The sequence below is a fragment of the Columba livia genome, chromosome 24 (genome assembly GCF_036013475.1).
Source record: "Columba livia isolate bColLiv1 breed racing homer chromosome 24, bColLiv1.pat.W.v2, whole genome shotgun sequence".
In the NCBI taxonomy this organism is placed as follows: Eukaryota; Metazoa; Chordata; class Aves; order Columbiformes; family Columbidae; genus Columba; species Columba livia.
This window is the reverse complement of record NC_088625.1, coordinates 4,920,078-4,942,310: the sequence shown is the minus strand read 5'-3', so window position 1 is coordinate 4,942,310 and position 22,233 is coordinate 4,920,078. Positions and strand designations below refer to the sequence as shown.

Below are 22,233 nucleotides of genomic sequence, written 5' to 3'. Positions count from 1 at the left end.
AGAGCACTTTGCCTTGGTCACATTCAAACTAGGGCAGCTAAAATTATACTTGCTTTTTAAACTAAAATAAATCGCTGTACAACAGCAGGATGCTCAGAACTCCCGGCCACATGGCACCGGGGTTGGCAATATGCACACGACAGAAGGCGAATCCGGGAGCAATCACAGCACACATTGCTAGTGTCATTAAATGAGTCCGAGAACAATGAAAGCAAACCCATGATGGAGGTTGCTGGATGTGCCGCTCCTTCTAAATTACCCCACTTCTCTCAAGAGATTTATAGATTTGCTTTGACACGGTTACAGCCATCATTAAACATAACGAAGTCGAGGTTAATAACCCCTCCTTGCTCCCACTTCTTTGTCCTGGCTCTTCAAATATAACAAAAACCAACCCTTCCTTACTACAAGTCTGTGCAACGCTGAGCAGATTCCTGTGCTCATTTGGTTCCCTTAGGCATTGCAAGAATATTAATAACCCTAATAATGGAGTTGATTCTTATCTCATTTTCAGTGATCTCCCACCTGTGTAATGAAATGGTAATTTACACTAGCGAAAAACCAAGCCAATTGAATTAGGTTGGGTTTGAGTTAAGTTGAATCATTCTGATTTACGGCTTACAAACGAAAACAAAATTAAATTCAAGCTCTCTACAGTTTTTCTCCGCACACTGTTTGCTGTTTGGCCAAATCTAAGAGAAACAGAAACAAAGCAAAAGCTGCTGCCGTTTCTTTGCACACTGGTTAAGTGTCTAGATAGACGTAGAGCAACACACAGAGAAGAACGCGCCTCGGATCCACAGCTGCACATATCACAGTGTCTGCTGAAATTAAACACACGTATTTCCCAAAACACAAACTGCATGTGCTCCTTGCTGGGTGGCAGATGCCCTGCATTGCTGCCCAAATGCCATTTGTCTGCTTTTATTCACGGGTGTTGAAACTTGCTTGCAGGTGAAGCCTTGCTAGAAACGAATACCATTGTAGACTACATCTACAGCTCCCCGTCCCTGCGGTGTGTACAGACAGCACACAACATCCTGAAAGGTAAGAACCGAATGGGCAGAAAGAGCTGCGTTGTCCTCATTTTCTGGGAAACAGGGGTTTACATTCCTTGGAATATCCTATGCCAAGTACATATATCAAACACTTCATCTTCCATACATACTGTTAATCAACTATGTGCTGGAGAGAATTAAAAACCTGATTTACAAACTGAAGTATTAAAGCTGAACAGTCCTGCTGCTTTCCTCACCAGACACTTCCACTGATAGCTGGTTTTCTCGCTCCCTTTTCCAGGTATGCAACAAGAGAACAACCTGAAAATCCGAATAGAGCCGGGCTTGTTTGAATGGACCAAGTGGGTCTCTGGGAACACACTACCTGCCTGGATACCCCCCCTGGATTTAGCTGCAGCTACTCTAAGCGTCGATACAACCTACAGGTAGCAGGAAGGGGGGACGGAGGGTCTTGGATTGCTTTTTGGCTTTTTACTTTAACAGTAACACCCTGATGAGTTTTTAAATTGAAGCAATGACTGGAAAAGCTGCTGAGGCTCCCAGAATAAATGTGGAGAAGGCTCGAGGCTGCTGGGTCGAACGTGAGCTGACAGTGGGTTATGATAAATCACATCTCCCCGATTACTGGCAAGGTTCAGCTATATTGCTGATCAGGGAGCTCCTCTTTCCATTACCTGTCAGGTGTCAAAGTATTTATGTTTGGTTTAACCCTTCTCCTAAAACTGAGGGATTGGGGCTCAGCTCACAGAACTAGTCTGGCAGACTCAATTCCCTGATCGTCACATTCATACACTGAACCAGATCATGGGCTCATTCACACCAGCCTTCCCCCTCCCCAAATGAAAATGCTTGTCTGTCTCTCTATTAGGATTAGCAAGGTGATGGATCTTAATTGTAGATTTTGCAGCATCCTGGGGAACGTGTTTGCATCTGTCAGGAATTCAAGGCCTCCTGTGACGTCGAAATTCAGAGGTTTTCTATCAAAGAGCTAAACCCTGAGCATTTATCACATCTCAGCAGTTATATTTGAAATATTTCTAGTGGAAAAAATTGCAGGTTTCTCCCTCAGCGTTTCACAGTATCTGCCACAAAAACGGTTGGTGAAAGCAAACAAAGCTGGTGAAAAGCCATTTGAATGGCAAATGGATAAGCACCACTGATCTTTCCTCCCGCTTTGCAGAAAAGGGAAATGCAGCGATTATTGGCTCGGCTTTCAGGGACCCTGACAGAGCCGCTCCCTCTGCATTCCCAATATCATCGCCAAAAAACACCACGAGGCTGCAGCCGGAGTCCAGAGGGAAGTTCAAGGCTCTCCGACTCCCCAGTGAAGCTTCACAGCCCTGGTGCCCTCCAGCCTAACACACAAATGCTTTTGACTGCAAACCGCAGAGAGAAAGGCTAAATAAAACCCAGCAGAAATAGTCATGTGGCAAAGAATAGACAAGACGATCTGTTGGGGCTTCCTACCCTCCAATTTATGATTCATTTATACAAGCCAGACTCAAAGAGCTCCCACAAAGAAGGCAACTCCAGAAAGGTCACACGGTTCCAGCCCTCCACCACATTTGACTGCGGAAATATCTGTATCATGATGATTTCTTGCAGAGCCCATCCCTTTCTGTCTTAGCGTGAGCCTGAGCAATCTCAGATCAAACCAAACCATTTCTAATACACACACAGTGTACAAACACGGGAGTTCCACCTACGTGGGCATGGCGACAAATATTTTGTGTCTGGGCTTTTGCGGTGTATGGTATCACCAGAAACACCGGTGTTTGCCGGTGTCACGCTGCACCCGTCTGTTAAAGAACCCTCAAGTGGAATAAGTGCCTTGTGTTGCATCCTTTTGGTCTGCAGCTAAAATTCCAACACTCTGAGGCTATCTAAATAGAAGTCCGTACGCTATATTTATCCCTGAAAGGGTATCATATGGGTAATGCTCGGCAGAGCAGCTGGACCACAGGAGCCTCTGCGTCAGAAAACACGTGCCTTCTGGGAACATTGGGACAAATATTCCCAGCACAAGACAAAACCTGCTTTTGTGTGGTCAGCTGGTGATGTGGGGGACTTGGGCACGGCCCTCCTGGTGCTCTGTGTCACCCATCGCAAGTGCAATTCCTGAGCATACATCAGGCCACCAGATGGAGAGGAAAAGTCAGCTCCTTTCCTTGTGCCGGGGCGTGAAAATACAGCCTTCTGCTTCCCAGCCCCTGCTTCTCCGTGCACATCAACCTGCTCCAGCTGATAGAGCCACCAGCTTCACATGGGCGGGTGAGCCCTGAAATGCGTTAATCAAAGGAGGCATAACTAAATAAACATGAAGCAATATCATTATTGCCACGTGCCGTTGCAAAGCTAACACAAGTGTAATCAGCACTTCTTATGCTGCCTCCACTAACCACTCCACTTATCATTTGTCCCAGTTAACTGAAATATCTTAATGCAGCAACAGCAGACATCTCGGTTTTGAAGTTTAAAAATCATAGTGGTCCCGACACCAGAAACACATCTGGGGATTTGGGGAATTGGAAGAGTTAAAGGAACAAATACTTTCAGATGAATCATAACTTGCACTTAAAACTTCGTCACTTCTCCTAGTTTACCGGCTTTGTTTTTCTGCTTGCAGACCTCACATTCCTGTCAGCAAGCTGGTGGTTTCCGAATCTTATGATACATACATAAGTAGAAGCTACCAAGTAACAAAAGAAATCATCAGTGAATGTAAAGGCAAAGGTAAGTGCTACAGACGGGGTGAAAAACAAGCCAGCCCCTCTCCCAGCGACACTGGAAACTCAAAGTTCTGGTCATTTCACTGATGTAATTTCACTGCTCTGTCTCTATATTCTGTTTATTTTAATGCTTTGCTCACAAGCCTCGATGGCACAGTGTGACATTGGTTGTAAAGCATCCTGGAAATGAACATCTAAAGCTATTGGTGTGGGAAACCAGCGACTGAAATTAAAGTGCTTGTTTTAATCAGAATTAATTTGGGGGTGGAAGTATTTGCTTCACAAGACAGCTGAAATCATCTTTTCTTCAGAAAGCCATTTTAAAGCAGTAACACTGGGTTAGCCATTATCCCAAAAATTGGGAAATACTCTAAATATGTTGCTAAACCACGCTTTTTCCCCCCATATGCACAGTTTAACGTGTTGTTATGCGACAAACTGAACCCGTTTTGAATGCTCTGCTTGATCCTGGGCAGCAGTCCCTAAAGCTGGCTTCACCTCCCTCCTCAGCCTGCGTTTCTCGCTTGATTTTGGTTCATTTCAGGAAACAACATCCTGATCGTGGCACACGCGTCCTCCCTGGAGGCCTGTACCTGCCAGCTCCAAGGGCTCTCGCCGCAGAACTCCAAGGACTTTGTACAGATGGTCCGAAAGGTAATTACCAGTGAGGAGTAAAGCTCGCTGGTTTTACAGAATAGAAACCTGCAATCTGCTTAACCAGGGAGAGGACGCTTTGTTCCTCCTGTCTGATTGTTTTGCCCGTTATTGAGCTTCGAAGGCGTGAGAGTGAAGCAGATTGGTTTGAGAGGCTTACGTTAACGTGTGGCTTCTGTCACGGAGAGCATGGGATCAGATGCCTACCTACCGACTCTGCTTTCTGCCTGTAGATACTTACAGAGACTCCCACAGTGCCCTCCAGTGCCGAAAACACCCTAACCACACTTCACAGGGCGCTACAACACTTCCCCTCCTCATTTCACTATAAAGAGTTGGAGAAAAGGGCTGAAAATTATCACGGAGCCTCCCGCCTTTGTTGCTTTACTCCTACAATCATTTCTGAAAATGGGCTTTGGGGAAGAGGGGGAGAGAGAGAAGAGTGAAATGTTCCAGGAGCACAGCAGGATCGAGGAGCTCCCTCCGTGTACGCTGCTCATTGCCTTTATTTCCATCTCTCTCCACACAGATTCCGTATTTGGGGTTTTGCTCGTGCGAAGAACTGGGAGACACGGGCGTTTGGCAGCTCACAGACCCCCCCATCCTCCCTCTCACACACGGACCAACTGGAGGCTTTAACTGGAGAGAAACCTTACTACAAGAATAGGCAAAGCTACACGAGCGAGGAAAACCCATGGCCTTTCCAAGCTTTGGACAATGTCCTTTCTTTCTTGTGTTTATTGACAGTGGAAAAATAGTCATAAGATGTTCAGTGGATGACACAAACAGCTGTTCTAGCATATCTCTCACCCAGCCACAGTCACGCGAAACGTCTCATGTACAACTAGGCCAATACAAAAGGGAGTGATTTCAAGGAAAAAACTATTAAAATGCAGGTTGAAGCTCTGTTTAGTCAGTAGCTCAGGTAGATGTTCCCACCTCTGGTAACGCCAGTAGCTCTCACTGCCTTTTGCACCACATTAGAAACAACTAGCACTGTGTAGAAGTCAAGCATTCAGGATGCTGGGTTATTTTTTTCCACTACTATTTTTGCAAAGCATCAGCAGGCTTATTCAGGACCACGTGCTGACACCCCCATCACTCACAACCCCCAAATTCTCGGCAGCTTCTATAAAGGAAACCACCACCAGCTGGAAATGAGAGTCCAGCGTTGCCTGTGCAGGCAGCAGCAGATTATTCCTCTCCTTTATTTCGGCACCGTGGCAGGGGTTGTGTTGGCCACACCGAGAATGCAGAGACCGATAGACACTGAGCCACGTCAGAAGAAAAGCTGTAATTCCTCATCAGTTACAGATGAAGCTTGCACATCAAAAGATGTTGTGAACCAAGCCTGAGAGCGGTTTCTTTGGAGTGGATAGGAAACAAGCCTTTTCCAACGAAACCTGATGGATTTAGAAAGTTCGGCATTGTTTCTTTCCTTTATTTAGATTATCGAAACCCACCCTTGTGCACAGACCCAGCCTAAAGTGTTTGTGTCATTTAAATTCCCTTCGGAAGACCTTGGAAAAGACTTTTATGCCGCGATTTTGTGCTGGTCATGTACACAGCGGTGGCTTTCTGTCCCTGCGAGCTGTTCTGTCCGCTCTGATGAGGTCCTGCAGTCAGCAGCTTTCTTCAGGAGGTAACGATGAAATCAAGAAGATGCTGAAACTCAGTCCCTGCTGCACGCTTGGCTTCTTTTTGCTTAATTCCTAAGTGCCATCTGTCATAAAGACAAAGCAGAGCTGGAAAAGCAGTGCAGTTAAATTTAGGAGCAGCGTGCTTGAGCCTGTTAAGATGCTGTTTATCTAGTGGGACAAGGTTAGAGAAGAAGAAGAGAAGGTTTGCCATCTGTAATTAAAATCTTTGAAATCACAAGGAGTGGCCTCTTAGTGCAACAACCTGCAAGATGCCAATACCAGCTGATTTAGAGGAGAACACAAAACGTGACCCAGTGGGTAGTTTACAGCATAAAGTGGCTTCGGAGCAGGTTAATTTTATCTTAAGTCATCTGCGTTGGGTCAAAAATTTCCTGCAGACGTTTGTATGGGTCTTATCAGTATAGGCTCGCTTTCAGAAGGTACTTAAAAATGTGCTGAAATGGGATGAAAGAGATTTAGGCATACTCCTTCCTTCATTCGGGCCGTAAGTCTAGTCTAAGTATCCACATAAAAACCATCAAAGGCAAGTTCAGAAGTACCAGGAAGGAAATTCTGGCATCCTAGGTACCCCTCTGCTGTCCAGTTTTCCCCTGCAGAAAGTGTTCATGTCCTCACTGGAAATGTTTGTATGGCACAGAAGTTCATGCCCACTGACTTTGACAAAGGCTTATTATTCCTAGCGAGAGCCAAGCTGGATTTTTGTGCAGGTTTCTTATAACCTTCAGCAGGAAAGGACTGAGCTGCAAAGGAGGAGCGATAAACTGCAATCCCGTCCTCCTCAACGGGGCAAAACACTCCCCAGCTGCCATGTCACAAATCTTAAGGGGGTTCAGCTCGTCTTTGAGTTTTACTGAGCTTGCCAAGTAGAGTCCATTAGATTCTGTCCAGATTGTGAGTCAGCAGAGAGCTCGTCCTGTGCAATATGTACATTGTCACGCTCCATAATGATAGCCCATTATTTATGACTATGTAATACACAGTAGGCCATTCATAAGTGCATTATTATACCAGGGATGTATACTGAAAAGTCAGGGAGATAACTTATGAGATGACAGAAGAAACTGCTCCCGTGCAGCTAAACTGCTGTCACTTTAGTTTTTAACTGTAATTTAAACTATTTTGGGCTGTGTACAGACATTCTGAAGAGCATTTCTGCCTTGTTTTCCTCCATGCTTACTCACTGCAGATTCTCAAAGAGTTCAAATAAATGACAATCACACCAAAACTAATTTGGTTATTAATGCATGTGTAAGTCTCCAAACTGCTTTTAGTTTCATGCTATGGGCCAGCAGGATGTAATTTGGGGCAACAAATATTGCCTATGGGAGGCTACTCGGGTCCTATTGCAGTTAAGTGACATTACAAGGAGTTTATTTAGACAGCAGCATGAAGCAGAGCAGGAACAAAACCTGAATGTACAATCTGAATATTGGACTAGCTGATCTTTGCATACAGTAAGTAATATAGGAAAGAGTGTTCTGTTTGAGAAGGTAGATGTTAAAATACGCTCTTCTTAAATATATATATATATTTTTTTGGATGTTTGGGAAAGTATTTTGACAATTGTAATCTTATCTCAAATTAGATTTTTCAAGTGTCAGGAACGTGAGCATTTTGATTTCTCATAGGGGCTTTGTGCTAAGTAGTATCATGTTGATAGGGCTCATTCGGGGGGAAAAAAGTGTACCTTTTAAGTTTTTAGTTGATATGTTAAGAATACCAATCAATTGCTGCTTCACTTTCACTCCATTGCTGCTCATTAATGTGTATTTAATATCACCTCAGTGTTTTGTCCCAGAAGAACATTAGACTTGATCTATCTGAAGTGTATGCCAGCCTCTTCCTTGCCTTCACTGTGAGCTGCATCAGGTCCCAACAGTTTAATGAGGGTACAGAAGGCAAATAGCAGTTCCCAGATCTTCCCCTCTCTTCCCAATGGAGCAAAAAAGCTGCAAATCTGCCACAAGTAAGTTGTTTGTCCGATATTTTCATAAACTGCAGATTAAAGGGCTGGAAAAGTACAAGAATCCATGTGCAGAATCAGATTCCAGCGCAGCAGCAGCTGGTGGCAGCTCCGCACCAGAGCTGAAAACCAGGATATTGGAAGAAGTTCTGATTTGATCAAGCGTTGACCCTTATCACTACTATCTGTATCTCCCTTCACTGCAGGGGCTCCATTTCCAGATCAGTACAGGTGCCAGGTCTAAAGTTTCATGCATTTAGTGCAGTAGCAGCTACAGCCAAATACTTGGACCCTCTGAGCACGCAGCCGGGTTCTCTGTGAGTGTAAAACTCAAGTCAACAGAGCTTTGCTTCTTTATGCAAACTAAGGATCCAGTCTATAACTTATTTCCCTTTTCACTCGGTCCAAACAGTTGCAGAAGTCAGCTGATGGTAGAACAGGTGATCGCCTCTAGGGTCTGTGTTATTATGAAAGTGATAATTTACATCGCCAAATCAGTGGTTGTTCACAAGAACTCTGCAGGAATTACCATTAGTGAACACAAGGGGTAAATCTCCAAAACAAAGAGAGTGGAAAGGATGCTAAAGCGCTATTTTCCAGCGTATTATTTTGCCCCCCGGGGTAGGAATATCTCAGGGATGTGGGTTCTGTCATCCCTGAGCGTGGATGAAAAGGATGGGGAGGGGGTTTTTACAGCACTGTGACAAACTCAGCTCCTGCTTCACCCTCCGGATCCTGAGCCAGGGCCTAAGGGAACAAAGAGGGAGATTTCTCATCGTTTCCTCAGGCTGGGGATGAAGATGCACAAAGCCTGGTCCTGCCACACTTATCACTGCTTTAACGAGGAATTTGGAGGACTCATCAGTGCGGGGTTGAGCCCTTCCAGCCCTGATTTGAGAAACGCACACAGAAGTAGAACGATATTTAGTATCTGATTATATTCATTTCAAAAAGCAGGACACTAAATAGCCGAGTTAGGCTGCAGTCAACCAACCCTCCTTTAAACCCACAGCTCCAAATGAATCTGCGGCGCTGCACAACTTGAAACGTGTTGAAATTCCACATGCAAACTATTGTTTAGAGGGGAAGCCTTAATAGTTTGTGGGGTTTGAATTTTTTTTCATTATTTGAACTTTAAAATCCATGCGAAACGATGGTGGGAGCAGACATGCTTAAAATGGTGAATGAGGGAATGAATGGAAACAAAACTGAAGCAGTAAGTGTGATTGGCTGCGTACGCTCTGAACCGCTTCTTACTTCTCACCACTTCCTCAAATACGTGTTCCCTGGGGACTATTCATGCACCATATGTGATACATAACAGAAAATACACAGCCAGTTCCCTTCTATTACTTCCCATTAAAACGTATTTTCTGAAGTTTCTCTCTGTGGACGTCTCTTAAAACTTGATGTTATCAATGGATACGTTTTATTTTCATTTCAAACATGTATCGTTCTGTTTATTATGTTTTTTAGTGTGAGCAGATTGTATTTATTTGAGAAAAATGTTTGCTGTTTAAAAAAATCCCAATAATTGTATTGCCAAAAATAGCTGTAATTACCTGTGACATCTGTATTTTTTTATTTTGGGGGGATTTATTGGTTGGTCTTAATCTCATTTTCAAGTGCTAACAACTGTTAAAACAACCACCGCATTTTAATTTGCTTATTACATTAAATGGATTTCTCGGAAGTCGGACAAAAACGTCTCGTAGGTGATTTAATGAAGCTGCCGCGCACCCTCACCTTCCCATGCCCGTTTAAATTCTCCTCTCAAGCACCTCGGATTTGGTGGAGCGAATGTTCTGACACAGACCTGCAATGGACCTGGATGGGGTGGCAGCCTCAGAAACATGAAGAATGGGGAATTTGAGTTGCATTTTCCTTCCCTCCACCAAAAGATGAAGTTCATCTATTTGACAGCAGGTGGCACAAAACTATCTCAAGTCTGGTTTTCCTTCTACTGCACAGGAACAGTTTTCCCTCTGAGTCGGGTGCAGGTGATTTCACAGAATCACAGGATGTCAGGGATTGGAAGGGACCTCAAAAGATCATCCAGTCTCTCTATTGCTTGATGGCTTTTTCCCCCAGAATTATTTTACTGTCAAGTTTAGATGTGTGGAACTGGAAGCACAACCACACCAAAGCACTTCTTACCTTCTCAACACATATCTTCTTTCATAATCTGGATCGTTTAATCCAGCAGTAGTTTAATCAGCCAGCAAGGCTCCTTTCGAACCAACTAACGACGCTAAACTTCATGGCCTATAGCTCTGTTTTCCAGTAAAACCCATCCTATTATGATTAACACAAAAGCCAGAGCTTTTTAGAGTCAGATATACACTGCGTGACGCACTTCCATGCACTTGAAGGTTTAATGGAAACAGGTTCTAGTAAATTGGAACTGAAATGCGTAATGTATTTATAACTAACCATTTTGTCCCATTCACTCAAACTTGTGCCCTGTAAACACACATGGTTTTTACACCACACTTCTTATTTTATCAGCTCATTTTGACCGTGTTAGTCATTCGCAGTGAATGGCGGGCAGTTGCAGGAAACTGCCAGAAGAGGATTTGCTGAAGCCTTTTTGGAATCAGCACTCATGGCTACGCCATGGAAAGAGGTTCGGACAAGTCTTGTGATGTTGCTGGACATCACGCACCCAGGAGACACGAAAAGCTTTGCTGCGCCCTGCTCCTGAAATAATCAGGACATGGGAAACCCAGATTGTGCCACCAGTCGGTCCCCTGGGACCTCCTCAATGCTTTGGTGCTCAGTGAACCTTTCACAACCACCTCCCCAATGCTGTTAATTCCCCGGAGAGCCACAAACCACACGCAGCTAATTCTATTTCTCTGGTTATTTGTTTTGCTGGCATCCCTGCAAGCAGAGCAATGCCAACCTCCCGTGCATACAGAGGTATAAGATGCAGAGTGACGCAAGGCTATTTTTTCCAGGGATTTGAACCATTCAGCTGGGTTTTCAAGCAACCTTCCATTACTGCACAACAGCGCTGTTCACCTAATAATCTCTGCCTTCCAGGGTGCCCCCCATCTTGGGGAATTAAACAGTGCACCTGTAGGATCACTGCACCTTTAGGTGCTTTCCCCTCTATATACATCACCCCCGCACAGATGCTGAGCAGACAGAGCCGGAGGGGGTGCGAGGTGAAGCGCCACCACTCCTGTCACCCACCAGTTTCATTTTAGGGACCTGTGAGGTCACAGATTTCTCAGCAGCCACCAACACCTAGGAAACACGAGAGTGGAATGGCAGGGAGGGGAAAGGAGGCAGAGAGCCCGCAGTGATGAAGTCACGGTAAATCTGCTCCCCCGGTGCTGAAAAGGGACCCCGTGGCCGCGGCAGACAGAGGAAACCAGCACAGACCGTCTCGCCCGCACCGCAGCATGACTTTCACCAGGGTGCTGCACGTCGTGGCTCTGTTCCTGATGCAAGGTAAGCAATACACATTGCTTTATACCACGTCCCCTTTGCAAGCAGTCAGCTTGGAGAACTCGATTTCCAGAGCTTTGGGGCACACAACATGCGAAGCGGCTTTGCTGTTGTTGTTTTCTTGTTGACAATGCTGTATTGTCACCAAAGTTCCAAAGCACGCTGGTGCTGAATTCCGGCTGACTGCTCAACCCAGCATCCAGGAGATCAGTTCACCTCCTGGCATGCTTGAGATGGCAAAGCATTGGCAAATGGAAAGATTCTCCCTTAAATCTGGACAGCAGATTGCTGCTTGCTGTCATGGCTAGGATGTCTGTGTATGCTTCTGGTCACATATTGTGTAAAAAGATGCTAATATAAGAAGCCAGAGTAATTTAGAAACCTCTTGCAAAGGACTTCAAAAATGAAAAGCGCTTTAAATGCTCAGCCTCCTTACTCCTACTAGAGGATGCAGCTTATACCTACTTTGCTAATCCCCTCTCCTTCATACACGGGAGAGTATACGAGGTTCACATTCGACCATTTCAAATAGGGAAAGACTTAAGCAAGGAAAGCACGGAGCCAGCGATCCGCATCTCAGGCTTCACTCCTGACCTTTGCGGGAGGAACGCAGGCACGAGTTTGGTTCTCATTGAAGAACAGTCACTCTCCTTTCTTCAATGCTGGAGCAGAAAACACAGCAGTGCTATTGCTGACGCTTTGGTAATACTCTTGTACACAAAGGTATTGTTAACATCGGACCCATCCAATCTAAACAGCGACAAAGCATTCTGTAATACTGCTTGCTTAGGATATTTTATTACCATTGCTTGTGTTTAACAGAAGAAGCTGTCAGTTATATCCTAGCTGAACAGCAGACGTGCTCCAAATCAGCAGCTTCCACTCTGTTTCAGTGCACAACCCCTCTTCCCCCAATATTGCCAGACTAACGCATGAAGAATTCGTGCCTGCTGACAACTGCTACCTGCGCTTGGCCACCAGAATTAATTCAGGCTCCCACTCACAGGTTCAGCAGCCACAGGTCAAAAATAACCCATTAAATACGATTTCTCTATAGGCTCCAGTTTTAAAGATAACTCTGAAATTATGTATTGAGCACGTATCACTGCAATAAGCTCTGTGTGCTTTCTAAAGGCTCAAATTAGAGCAACCAGAGGCATTCTGCTCGGTTGCATCCTGCAATTTCTAGTATGAAATTGCTGCCCTGTCTTGCAAGAAGGTGGATATATCGCTGTACTTGATGCTGGACTAATCTTTCCAGGTACCCAGGGCACCTGGGATCCACAGGGTACAAGAATCACTATCCTCTAGAGCTGGGACTGGAGCGTGTCCCATGTCACCACGACTGTACCGTGGTGGGCTACAGTGGTTTGAAGACCCGTCAAACCAGCCCCTGTGCATGGAAGGAAACTTGACCTGTGAGTCATGGTCTGAATGCAGCCACGGTCGCTCACGGAAATTCTGTTTATGCTCCGTTCTGGGGGCTGCTGCTTGCTGGTTTAGAAAAGCAAGCAACACCTCCCCCTTTTTCTGGTTCGGTCTTGCTGCTCTCGCCTCAAAAGGAGCGACCTGAAAGCCCCCGCGCTGCTGTTGGCGACAGGAAACTGTCACTGAAAACAACGCAGAAGGGCCCTGGGGAAAACCACAGCAAGGCCCTCTCTGCCCCCCCCCGACACAGGGTTTCACAAGCAGAACCGGTGCAAGGTTTTCCTTTTGCTACCGCTCCGTGGCAAACAACCCCCACATGGCACGAGCTGCATTTCTGATAGATGTTTAAATATCTTTGATGAAAATGAAAAGCTTTCCCGAAGCCGGGCAGATTCATTTCCCCAAACTGAAATGGTCGTGTGTGTAGCAGGAACCTGCAGCACACAGCTACCTAGAAAATAAAATCAACCCACACAAAACAGAAATGAAAATAAACCCCTCTCACTGCCTATTTACTGAACTCTGACCCAGGCACTGCTCTTAGTAATTTCTGCAGCACATGCTTTTTACGGAGAAAACAATTCATTCTAGGGCATAAAGTATTTTCACAAAGTGTATTATGTATCTTAGAATGTCTGGAGAGAAAAAAACACACTTTACTGCCTGTAAAATGAGATAGAAAGACACAGAATGACATTTCATTTCAGGAAGCTGTGCCAGGCTGGGTTTGCAGATCTTGCCTATGAAAGAAGTTTCAAAGTCGGTTCAAAGCAGTCACAGTATTACGCTTTTTGAGTAAAAAAGCCTCATTTTGCAAGGGGCTAATCATTCACTGCTCGAGCAGGTCCAACAGCTCCAGAAGGGAACATGGAATAAGGAAAATTCCTGTTTGTATTAACATACAGGGTTACATATACATATACATATACATATACATAAAAGGGTCTCCTATCAATTATTCAATGGCTTGTGTGGAATAACATTCAATAACTAAATCTGGTTGTGCTGGCAGATGAAGATCACAGACCCCTGGTACAAGTCTTACCCAGCAGCTGTGGTGACCTATCTAATGACTGTGATTTATTGATATCAGTACAATCGTATCGGCAAGTTTCCCAATGTAAGAAAACCTTTACACCCATGGAAAAAAAAAAAGGGAAAGCTGACATATTACTCTGTGTGAAACATTTTTGTCACATTTTAATACATGGTTTTTCCCCCTCACCTCTGGCAGGGGATTTTCCAGGAGCTGGCAGTGAAACCATAACTCTGAAGGAAGGTGAAGACCTAAATCTGCGCTGCACCCTCAGCAGTGATGGCAGTTCTGCCCGGCAGTGGTTAAACCCTCACGATTTTAGCATTTTCCTGGACACCCACCGGGGTAAGTGTGAAAACTGAAGGCAACACTTTCCACGGGGGGCTGGAGGGTCACTCCGGGGTGGGCTTTCCATGGCCAGGCTGACTCAGCTCCTACCCAACCGCTCGAGATGGTTTCACACTCAGCCCCTTGCTGCAGGAAGCTGATGAAATGGAACCCCCCACAAGAGTGGTCTGGCACTAGAGCTTTTACCGATAAACCATAGTTACCACCGGCACCAAGAGACTAGCACAAAAACCCACTCCTGCCTTACAAGTGAGATGGGAGAGGACGTGCCTGAAAGCCCTGGGTGCTCTTCTGCTCATCGGGGAATTCGACAAGCAGTGGTTTCTAATATGTGCTGACAAAGCCAAAGTTACACTTATTATATTCGCTTCTACTCCCTATACCTCACATCTATCTGTCCTTATCTCCCCTCCTTTTGGTCTGAATTCAACAGCTCTGCAAGATGAGGACTCCCCATTTGTACAGTACCTAGTCAGCATCCCTTCTTGTTAAAGCCTTCAGGCTTTAATGATAACACTGACTGGGATTTATTCCAATAACATTGGGTACCTAAGAAAAAAACACAACTAGTTTTGGAGGTCTTTTTCTCCCTCGTGACTGATACACATCCCCAGTTTCGGTTCAATTTAAGGGCAGAAAAGCTGCACTTTCTGTGCTGCGATTGTGGGAAAAGTCCCCGTGACTCACTGGCCTGACCCCGATTACTCTGATGGGTCACCCAGCAAGAGGAATGAAGCGCAGATTTAAAAGTATAGAGAGAGAAAGGGGACTGCGCAGCACAGTACAGATATCCAGATATCCTAGGAGGCGGGCTCATTAAAACCAAGGTGATTTGGCAAGGATAGGGGAAGCAAAACAGCCAATTAATAAGCAGGTAATAAAGAGGTGTGGGCTGACCATAGCGTTCATTCATATATCACAAAATACAGCCAAAGAGGGGAAGTTGTTTTTTCAAGGCCAGATAAAGGCTTGGGGAATGGGGAAAGTAAAGCTCCTCAGTTCATGCATCTATGCTTGGTATTCAAAGGTCATATTGCTGTTCTGACCACATATCAAATCCTCACACAGGAATAAGAGCCCCTGATAATAAAAGCGAGAAAAAACATCTAATTTTCCGCACTGGCAGCATGTTTCCCCTTTTCTTCAGTTTACTGCTGTCTCTGTGCTAGCGCAGCACCAGCTGGCAATGCTTTCTGCTAGAACTGCTCCCTTACATCAGCTGTTGATGAATTTTAAAAATGCAATAAAGACAACTATCCTCGTTCATTACTGCTTTGATTATCTGTCTTCCTTTTATGCACCAAGACACATAGCGTGCTGGGTTTTATTTTCCTTACAGCTTTAAGAGATCGGAGGTACAAACTTATCCATTATTCAAAGGAGGAATTATCCATCCAACTGTCTAACGTAACCGTGCACGATGCAGGCGTCTATAAGTGCTTCTACTATGGCACCCCATTCAAAAGCAAGAACAAGACTGTTGAGGTATTAGGTAAGTTCCCTCACCTGCTTTGCTCCAGAGGAGCAGAACAAAGCCAGCTCCTCAACTCCAGAGATGCATTTTTGCATACAACTGCATGGTGCTTAACACACCGTAATCCCGGTTTTAGCTCAGTCCCCCAGAACAACGCTATGTATGCAGCCATTCATAAAAATTAGTGGAAAAATGTACTGTAACTGATTCTAAATCTTCTTGCTGCAGCTGCTCCTTCTAATCCAGTACTGGAAGTATCCCGAGACACAGAAAGCAGCATTACGCTGTCTTGCTATACCCATGGGTGTAAACCACAGCCCCAGGTCACCTGGCTGTTGGACAATGGCATAGAGCTCCCCGGTAAGTGTGAAAGGATCGGGGACTGATTACTAACAATTTCTCCTTATCAGCCTCGGGTATGTTTAAAAATACTGGAGGGTGAAACACCTTGTGTAACGCATCTGCTGGGACTATCACTGCTCATTCCGTACAGCTCAGCCCCCGTGGTGCCAGTTTGGAGAAAAGTCAGCGTTGAATTCAGTGTTTATGCAAGAGAAAGGCTGATCTGCTTTGCTCACATTCAGCACAGAACAGCCACTTGGCACCAGAATCTCTTGAGAGTCTGGAGCAAAATTCCACTGAAATAAAATGAAACCAAAACCGGCAGCACAATTTTCAAAGCCCAAATATAAAGTCAGTTAGCAAATCCATTATAACTATTTTCTTGTTGTAAGCGGTAGATTTTGCTCAGCTTTGCTGAGCAGCTCGGGCACACACCAGCCTTTCCCTCTTGTTAACATGCTCAGAGCCACCACGTAGCTCAGCTTAATTTGTGTACTATATAAATAGCTCCTTTGAAGACCATGTTCTAATGATAACTAGTTTATCAGCTCTAACTGTAGCCCATTACACAGGAAATGTACACCCATATCAAAGTCTGAGAAAAATACCCAGAGTGGTCTCTGTGATATGGCAAGTTATCTGTAAAGGCTAATTTGGAAACAAGGAATTTCTTTTCTTTAAGAAATAAAGGTGTTACAAAGGGTAACAGATCAAGAGAATACAGTTTGTTTCCAGAGAGCTGCTGCATTACAGACAGTAGAGATTATTGTGCCACCTTGGGCATTTAATTTAAACATCTGAAAAACCTTCCTCTCCACCAACGCTATTCAAAGATGTCTCTGCCGCATGAAATACACCTTTATTTTTCCATTTCATATAAATGATTAGAAGTCAGTATTACCTAGAGGACCAGGAACTACATCAGACAAGTTACATGGCTCTCTCTAATTCATTATGGCAAGGCAATTAATCTTTGGTTAACTTCAGCCCACTGCAAAAAGGGAAGAGTCAAACCCGCACTGACTTGTACAAAATTTAACAGAGTTACACCAATGCTTATTTATTACAATCATAAATACTGCACAGCAATACAAATTTAACGACTTCTTTTTACATTCTGGATAACAAATCCACAGTTATTAAGACACAAAATCAATGCCCTTGGATTACCGCATAGCAGAACTGGAACTTTTCTCAATCTCGGTCATGCTGCAGATAGCAGGTCCTTGCATAGCTGTGGCACATAGAAAAGCAATTTATTCTGTTCAGTGAGGACCAAAAGTGGCCATTTCGCCACAGTTCTGCAGGGCAATTTCCCCACACGAGTCGTGAAACAGAGCGGAGGCTTTGGGGTGAGCGCAGGAGATGCAGCGACATCTGCACTTAAACAGCCGCCAAGGAAGAAAACATGACCTTGCTGCCTTCGCTTCCCGTGTAATCCATTTACACAATGAACCACTTGTGCGCAGTAATCACGCGCTGCTTTAGCAGAGCCCAGTAATGCAGATAGCGCCTGGAAGGTTTTTCATTAAATTGCTCTTGACTAGAAAGCACTTAAATGTTTTCTTGCAACGGGTGTCTAGGTGACACTAAGCACAAGTTAGAAGCGGATGGGAAGAAATGGACCACAACCAGCAGGCTGACAGTCCTCGCCTATGGGCCCGGTTCAACCGCCAGCTGCATCGTTCGCCACCAAGCACTGAAAGAGGAGCTGATGGCATCTTTCCACTTTGAGGACATCCCTAGGACTGGTACTGCAGGCTCCTTGAGCTGAGACTATCCCGGTTTACCTCTCTGAAGTGGGGGAAGTGATGCAAAGCTGAAGCCCATAGGCTACTGCTGTGTGTGTAGGATCTGTTTTTAAATGAGAGGGCCACCTGGGGCACAAGAAGAACTCCGAGCTAATATTTAGGGGCTTTTTTTATGCTTCTAAACTACCTTAAAATTCATTAAATATTAAGTCACAGCAGCCCAGACTGGTCAGTTCCCCAGTGCTGCTTCTAGAATTCAGGTATGTTTGCCCTAAAGCTTTAAATATAATTCAAAGTTCATGTTCCTAAAAAGCAGTGAGCTCTCCACGTCTTCTGTGTGTTAGACACATCCAGCTGGGAAGCTAGCAGGGTGTAAATGTAAATTAACACTGAAGCTGCTTTTCTAATAATTCTTAGAATTTGCCTTCTGCGCATTTACTCATCTTTAGGATCACTTTCATTCTTCTTACCTTGTTCTTCCTTACATTCAACAAATGCTTATAAAGTGTATTATAATGCTTATAAAGTTGTCCTGTTGGGTTTTTTCAGTGACAAATACAGATCCTGCACCAGCTGCGCTAGAGGTCAATACACACGCAACTGAGAATGAGCAATCTCCAGGTACATATTAACTGCTTGGCCTTTTCTTAACTAATGCGCAAGGCAGATAAACACAGTATCTATCACAGATGATATCGTGCAGCATCTTTACGTAGAACTAGGGCTGCAAAAGAGCAGTTGCCATCAGCACCGAGGGACATTTTGCTCAGGCTTCACAACCGCTTTGGTTTTCTTCCCCAGTGACTGCAGCAGAGTCGGATCTGAACAGCAGCACAGTGTCTGCTCCAAGCTACCCACAACATAATGGTAAGGGTTTCGCTTTCATTTTTCTCCTCTTTTTATAGCATTAAATACGTTCAGAGGACAGGAAAGTTCTTCCTTAGATTGCTTGATTCAACAAATGCTTATAAAGTGTTCTGAAAGTTGTATTGTTGTTGGGTTTTTTCAGTGACAAATACAGATCTTGCACCAGGTGCAGTCAATACACACGCAACGGAGAATGAGCAATCTCCAGGTACGTATTAACTGCTTGGCCTTTTCTTAACTAATGCGCAAGGCAGATAAACACAGTATCTGTCACAGAAAATACCGTGCAGCATCTTTATGTAGAACTAGGGCTGCAAAAGAGCAGTTGCCATCAGCACCGAGGGACATTTTGCTCAGGCTTCACAACCACTTTGGTTTTCTTCCCCAGTGACTGCAGCAGAGTCGGATCTGAACAGCAGCACAGCGTCTGCTCCAAGCTACCCACAACATAATGGTAAGGGTTTCGCTTTCATTTTTCTCCTCTTTTCATAGCATTAAATACGTTCAGAGGACAGGAAAGCTGAAGCAGGAAGGTGGGACTATAAGTCTAACCACAGATCAGACAGAGCAACCCAAACAGCATACCAGAGCAGCTTTCATTTTTCATGGATCAGTTCCATGGCAAAGTGTCTCTTCTGATATTTATCTTGGGTTTGGGGGGTTTTCCTTTAGGATCTGAGCAACTAACCATCCCTTCTACAGTACCAGAAGATCCAGTAGTTAGCAGCTCCGCCTCAACACCAACCCAGCAAAACCTCCAACCCGATGTCACATCTACTTGTAAGTTCGGTCTTAGTTACATGAATTTACCAAACCAGGACAGAAGTGCTACCGAGAACAGCATTACATTCTGCATCACTAACCCGCATGTAGCATAAAAACCAGCACTTCTTTCTTGGGCGGGGAGCCTTCAGTTTTACAACCATGAAAGCAGACAGAACCTGTTAGATGCAGAACATCAGCCATAGCAGCAGGTGGGTGTGCGCCAGGCTGGGTTTCCCTGGACGGTTGCACTAGATGGCACTGTGCAACAACAATTCTCTGTGCACGGAGCAGGCTGCAGGTTCGGAGCTGAGGAACTGTTGCCAGCAGAAGAACGAAGAGCTCCACTGCCCAAATGGGTTGGCCAAAACCCACCCAGGTGGGCAAAGGTGCCTGCTTAGTGTGACAAGCCCTGTGGGGAAAAGAATCAATCAGCTGGCTTAGAAATACAGCAACTCTTTGTTTATATTTGTTTAGAAGTGCTACATTCTCATTTCCATTCCTCCAGGGGCTGAAACGTCGTTCAATGGCAACGTCACAGAAGAGATTTCCACGCCAGACACAGCACCAACTGAAAATGTAACTGTGATTTCCACCATCACCTTCGGTACGAACTCATGAGTTCAGTGATAGTTTCCAAACACGCAACAAGCTTTCCTACAGCAAGCTGGTTCTCTCTGACCTCGTAATGGTAATTACGTGGGTAATTACCATTACCATTTTTAGCATCTAGAAAAAGTGCTAAATGTTACTGTTTGTTGTGCTAGGGCACAAGTCTACCAATTTCCAACAGCTTTTCTTGCTGATATAAGTAGAAAAAATTTTACCTCAGCCTAAAATTAAGTCAAATAAGGTGACTTCTGCACTCCCACCGTGTTCATCTGGCCTGGTCCAGGATCTATCATTTTGTCCTAATTACCAGAGACACACAGGAAGCTATTTAACAACACAACCATATACCTGCCTTTTTTACAGAGCAAAACGTGCAGCCTGAAGGTATGGAAACGAAGGAGAATAATCTCCTGCTGCCCATCCTGGTGGCTGCTCTGATTTTCGTGCTGCTCATCATTGTCCTGCTCTTTATGAGGAAGCTGAAGAGAGCTCACGGGGTGTGGAAGAGAGGTGAGTGGTGGCCGCGTCCAGCAACTGCTGGTGCTGCTTTGTTCGGAGGGGCTGGAGAAGTGGGGAGCCTGTTGAGCGGAGACAAGACACGGCTCCTCCAGCCACCAATTAAATGTCCTTCTCCCATAGACAGCAGCTGCGACTTGTTGCAAAGAACTGTTTGCAGAGTCCCTATAACTGAGCCTCGGGTCATGCTTCAGCTGACACGAGGTGCCACGAGAGCCAAAGAAATTATTATTTTAAGCATCTCTCTTGGATGATGAGGATGATTGAACCCCCATTTTATGACTGGTCTCTCGGGATTTTTGTGGGGAAGAGTCATGGCAAAAATCAATCATCTTAATTACATTTGTTTTCTGCGCAGAAAATGATGTTTCAGACCAGACAGTGGAGAGTTTTAAGTCCAAATCTAATGAAGACAGTCCAGGCCATGAGAAGAACGGACACGGTAAGAAGCTTTAGCCAACATAAACTGGTTCCTGTTAGACCCTGATTCCTGTTAGACCATTGCTGCTGACCACAGCCAGGGCAGATTGCAGTCAATCTCACCCTGCAGAGATATTTGCAAATTGCATGTTTTAAACCTGAATATTTTAAACCCAAACCGTTCATAACCAAAGGTCCACCACAGATATTACAGCTGCAGCAAGAGTGATGCAGAAATGAAAATCATTGCTTTTTATCTGATAGGTTGGACTGGATAATCACAATGGGTTTATCTAGTTTCTAAATATAATCTGCTGAAACATTATTTAAAACAATATGCATGGTATATACCAGGAACGCTACTATTGTTAAACTGTCCTGAACGGCTCTTGCCCCATTTCACCACCAACAATATTTAAACCATGCAGGTACCCCTCCCTTTACAAAACCAGTAATAAATGTGTGTTTATCTTTCAGTTGTCAATCAGAAGTCCAACATGCAATATGTAACGGATGGATATGCAGAAACAATGCAGAAGAATCCGAGAGACACAAACATTGCAATAAGTGAGAAACTGTTTGGATGTGGAAGGGAAACGAATGTATAGGGATGGCGAGATGTGCAGAAACACCACTGTTTCCTGATATTTGTGTTACAGCATTCAGACATCAACATGATTTCAAGGAGCACAAGTACAAACAGCTGCCCTCAATCCAAAGCACAGCTTGAGCTGCTTTCCCCAAACAGTGGGACCAGTGCTCCTCCAAACCTCTTAGCAATGAACAGACTGATTTACCTGTAATCCTCAGAGGATTTAATTAGCCACTGCCAGAAACAGAGCTCATCGATCCCAGCTCAGGTCCTGCCAGCAGAGGAAGATGCAATTAGCCCCGAGAGCTGGAGGACATGGAGATATTTGTGTGATGCTTCAGCCACCTCCTCTGTAATACAGGGTGGGACTGAGCAGGAAGCCCTGGGAGCTGCAGAGCAGCTGGGGCTGGTGTTATCTCACACTGACGAGCAGGTTTAACGAAGCAGGAAAACAAAGGTTGTCCCTGTTGCTGGGCCTTCAGCCTGAGTTTCTCACCTGCACAATAATATCGCTGTCTGCATCAGGGCCAGTGTGCAAGGGGCTCTGAGAGCAAAACATTTGGGTGCTATAATTGCACAGTCTCCCACATCGCATGAGCTTCC

At 44.8% G+C, this 22,233-nt stretch overlaps 2 protein-coding genes across 3 annotated transcripts in view; both read left to right on the top strand.

Annotated features, from left to right (window-relative positions):
- The window catches only part of UBASH3B (ubiquitin associated and SH3 domain containing B), a 60,636-nt gene extending 50,905 nt beyond the window's left edge, over positions 1-9,731 (top strand). The window contains exons 10-14 of the mRNA XM_065040550.1: positions 955-1,047; positions 1,300-1,444; positions 3,646-3,752; positions 4,293-4,402; positions 4,932-9,731. Of these exons, the coding sequence (XP_064896622.1) occupies positions 955-1,047; positions 1,300-1,444; positions 3,646-3,752; positions 4,293-4,402; positions 4,932-5,069 (593 nt within the window). The 3' untranslated portion in view covers positions 5,070-9,731. The remainder of the gene's footprint in view (positions 1-954; positions 1,048-1,299; positions 1,445-3,645; positions 3,753-4,292; positions 4,403-4,931) is intronic.
- A 1,159-nt stretch (positions 9,732-10,890) lies between these two features.
- Positions 10,891-21,669, top strand: CRTAM (cytotoxic and regulatory T cell molecule). 2 transcript variants are annotated; one of them, XM_065040551.1, is made up of 14 exons: positions 10,891-11,485; positions 14,145-14,291; positions 15,634-15,786; positions 15,997-16,128; positions 17,694-17,861; positions 18,411-18,482; positions 18,663-18,728; positions 18,871-18,936; positions 19,117-19,182; positions 19,401-19,508; positions 19,999-20,097; positions 20,466-20,612; positions 20,977-21,060; positions 21,516-21,669. In XM_065040551.1, the coding sequence occupies exons 1-14, from the start codon at positions 11,437-11,439 to the stop codon at positions 21,644-21,646; spliced, it is 1,488 nt and encodes a 495-aa protein (XP_064896623.1). In that variant the 5' UTR covers positions 10,891-11,436; the 3' UTR covers positions 21,647-21,669. The 2 variants fall into 2 exon arrangements, with proteins under 2 accessions (XP_064896623.1, XP_064896624.1); XM_065040552.1 differs by lacking the exons at positions 18,871-18,936; positions 19,117-19,182 and having other exon boundaries at positions 10,892-11,485.
- The last annotated feature ends 564 nt before the right edge of the window (positions 21,670-22,233 follow it).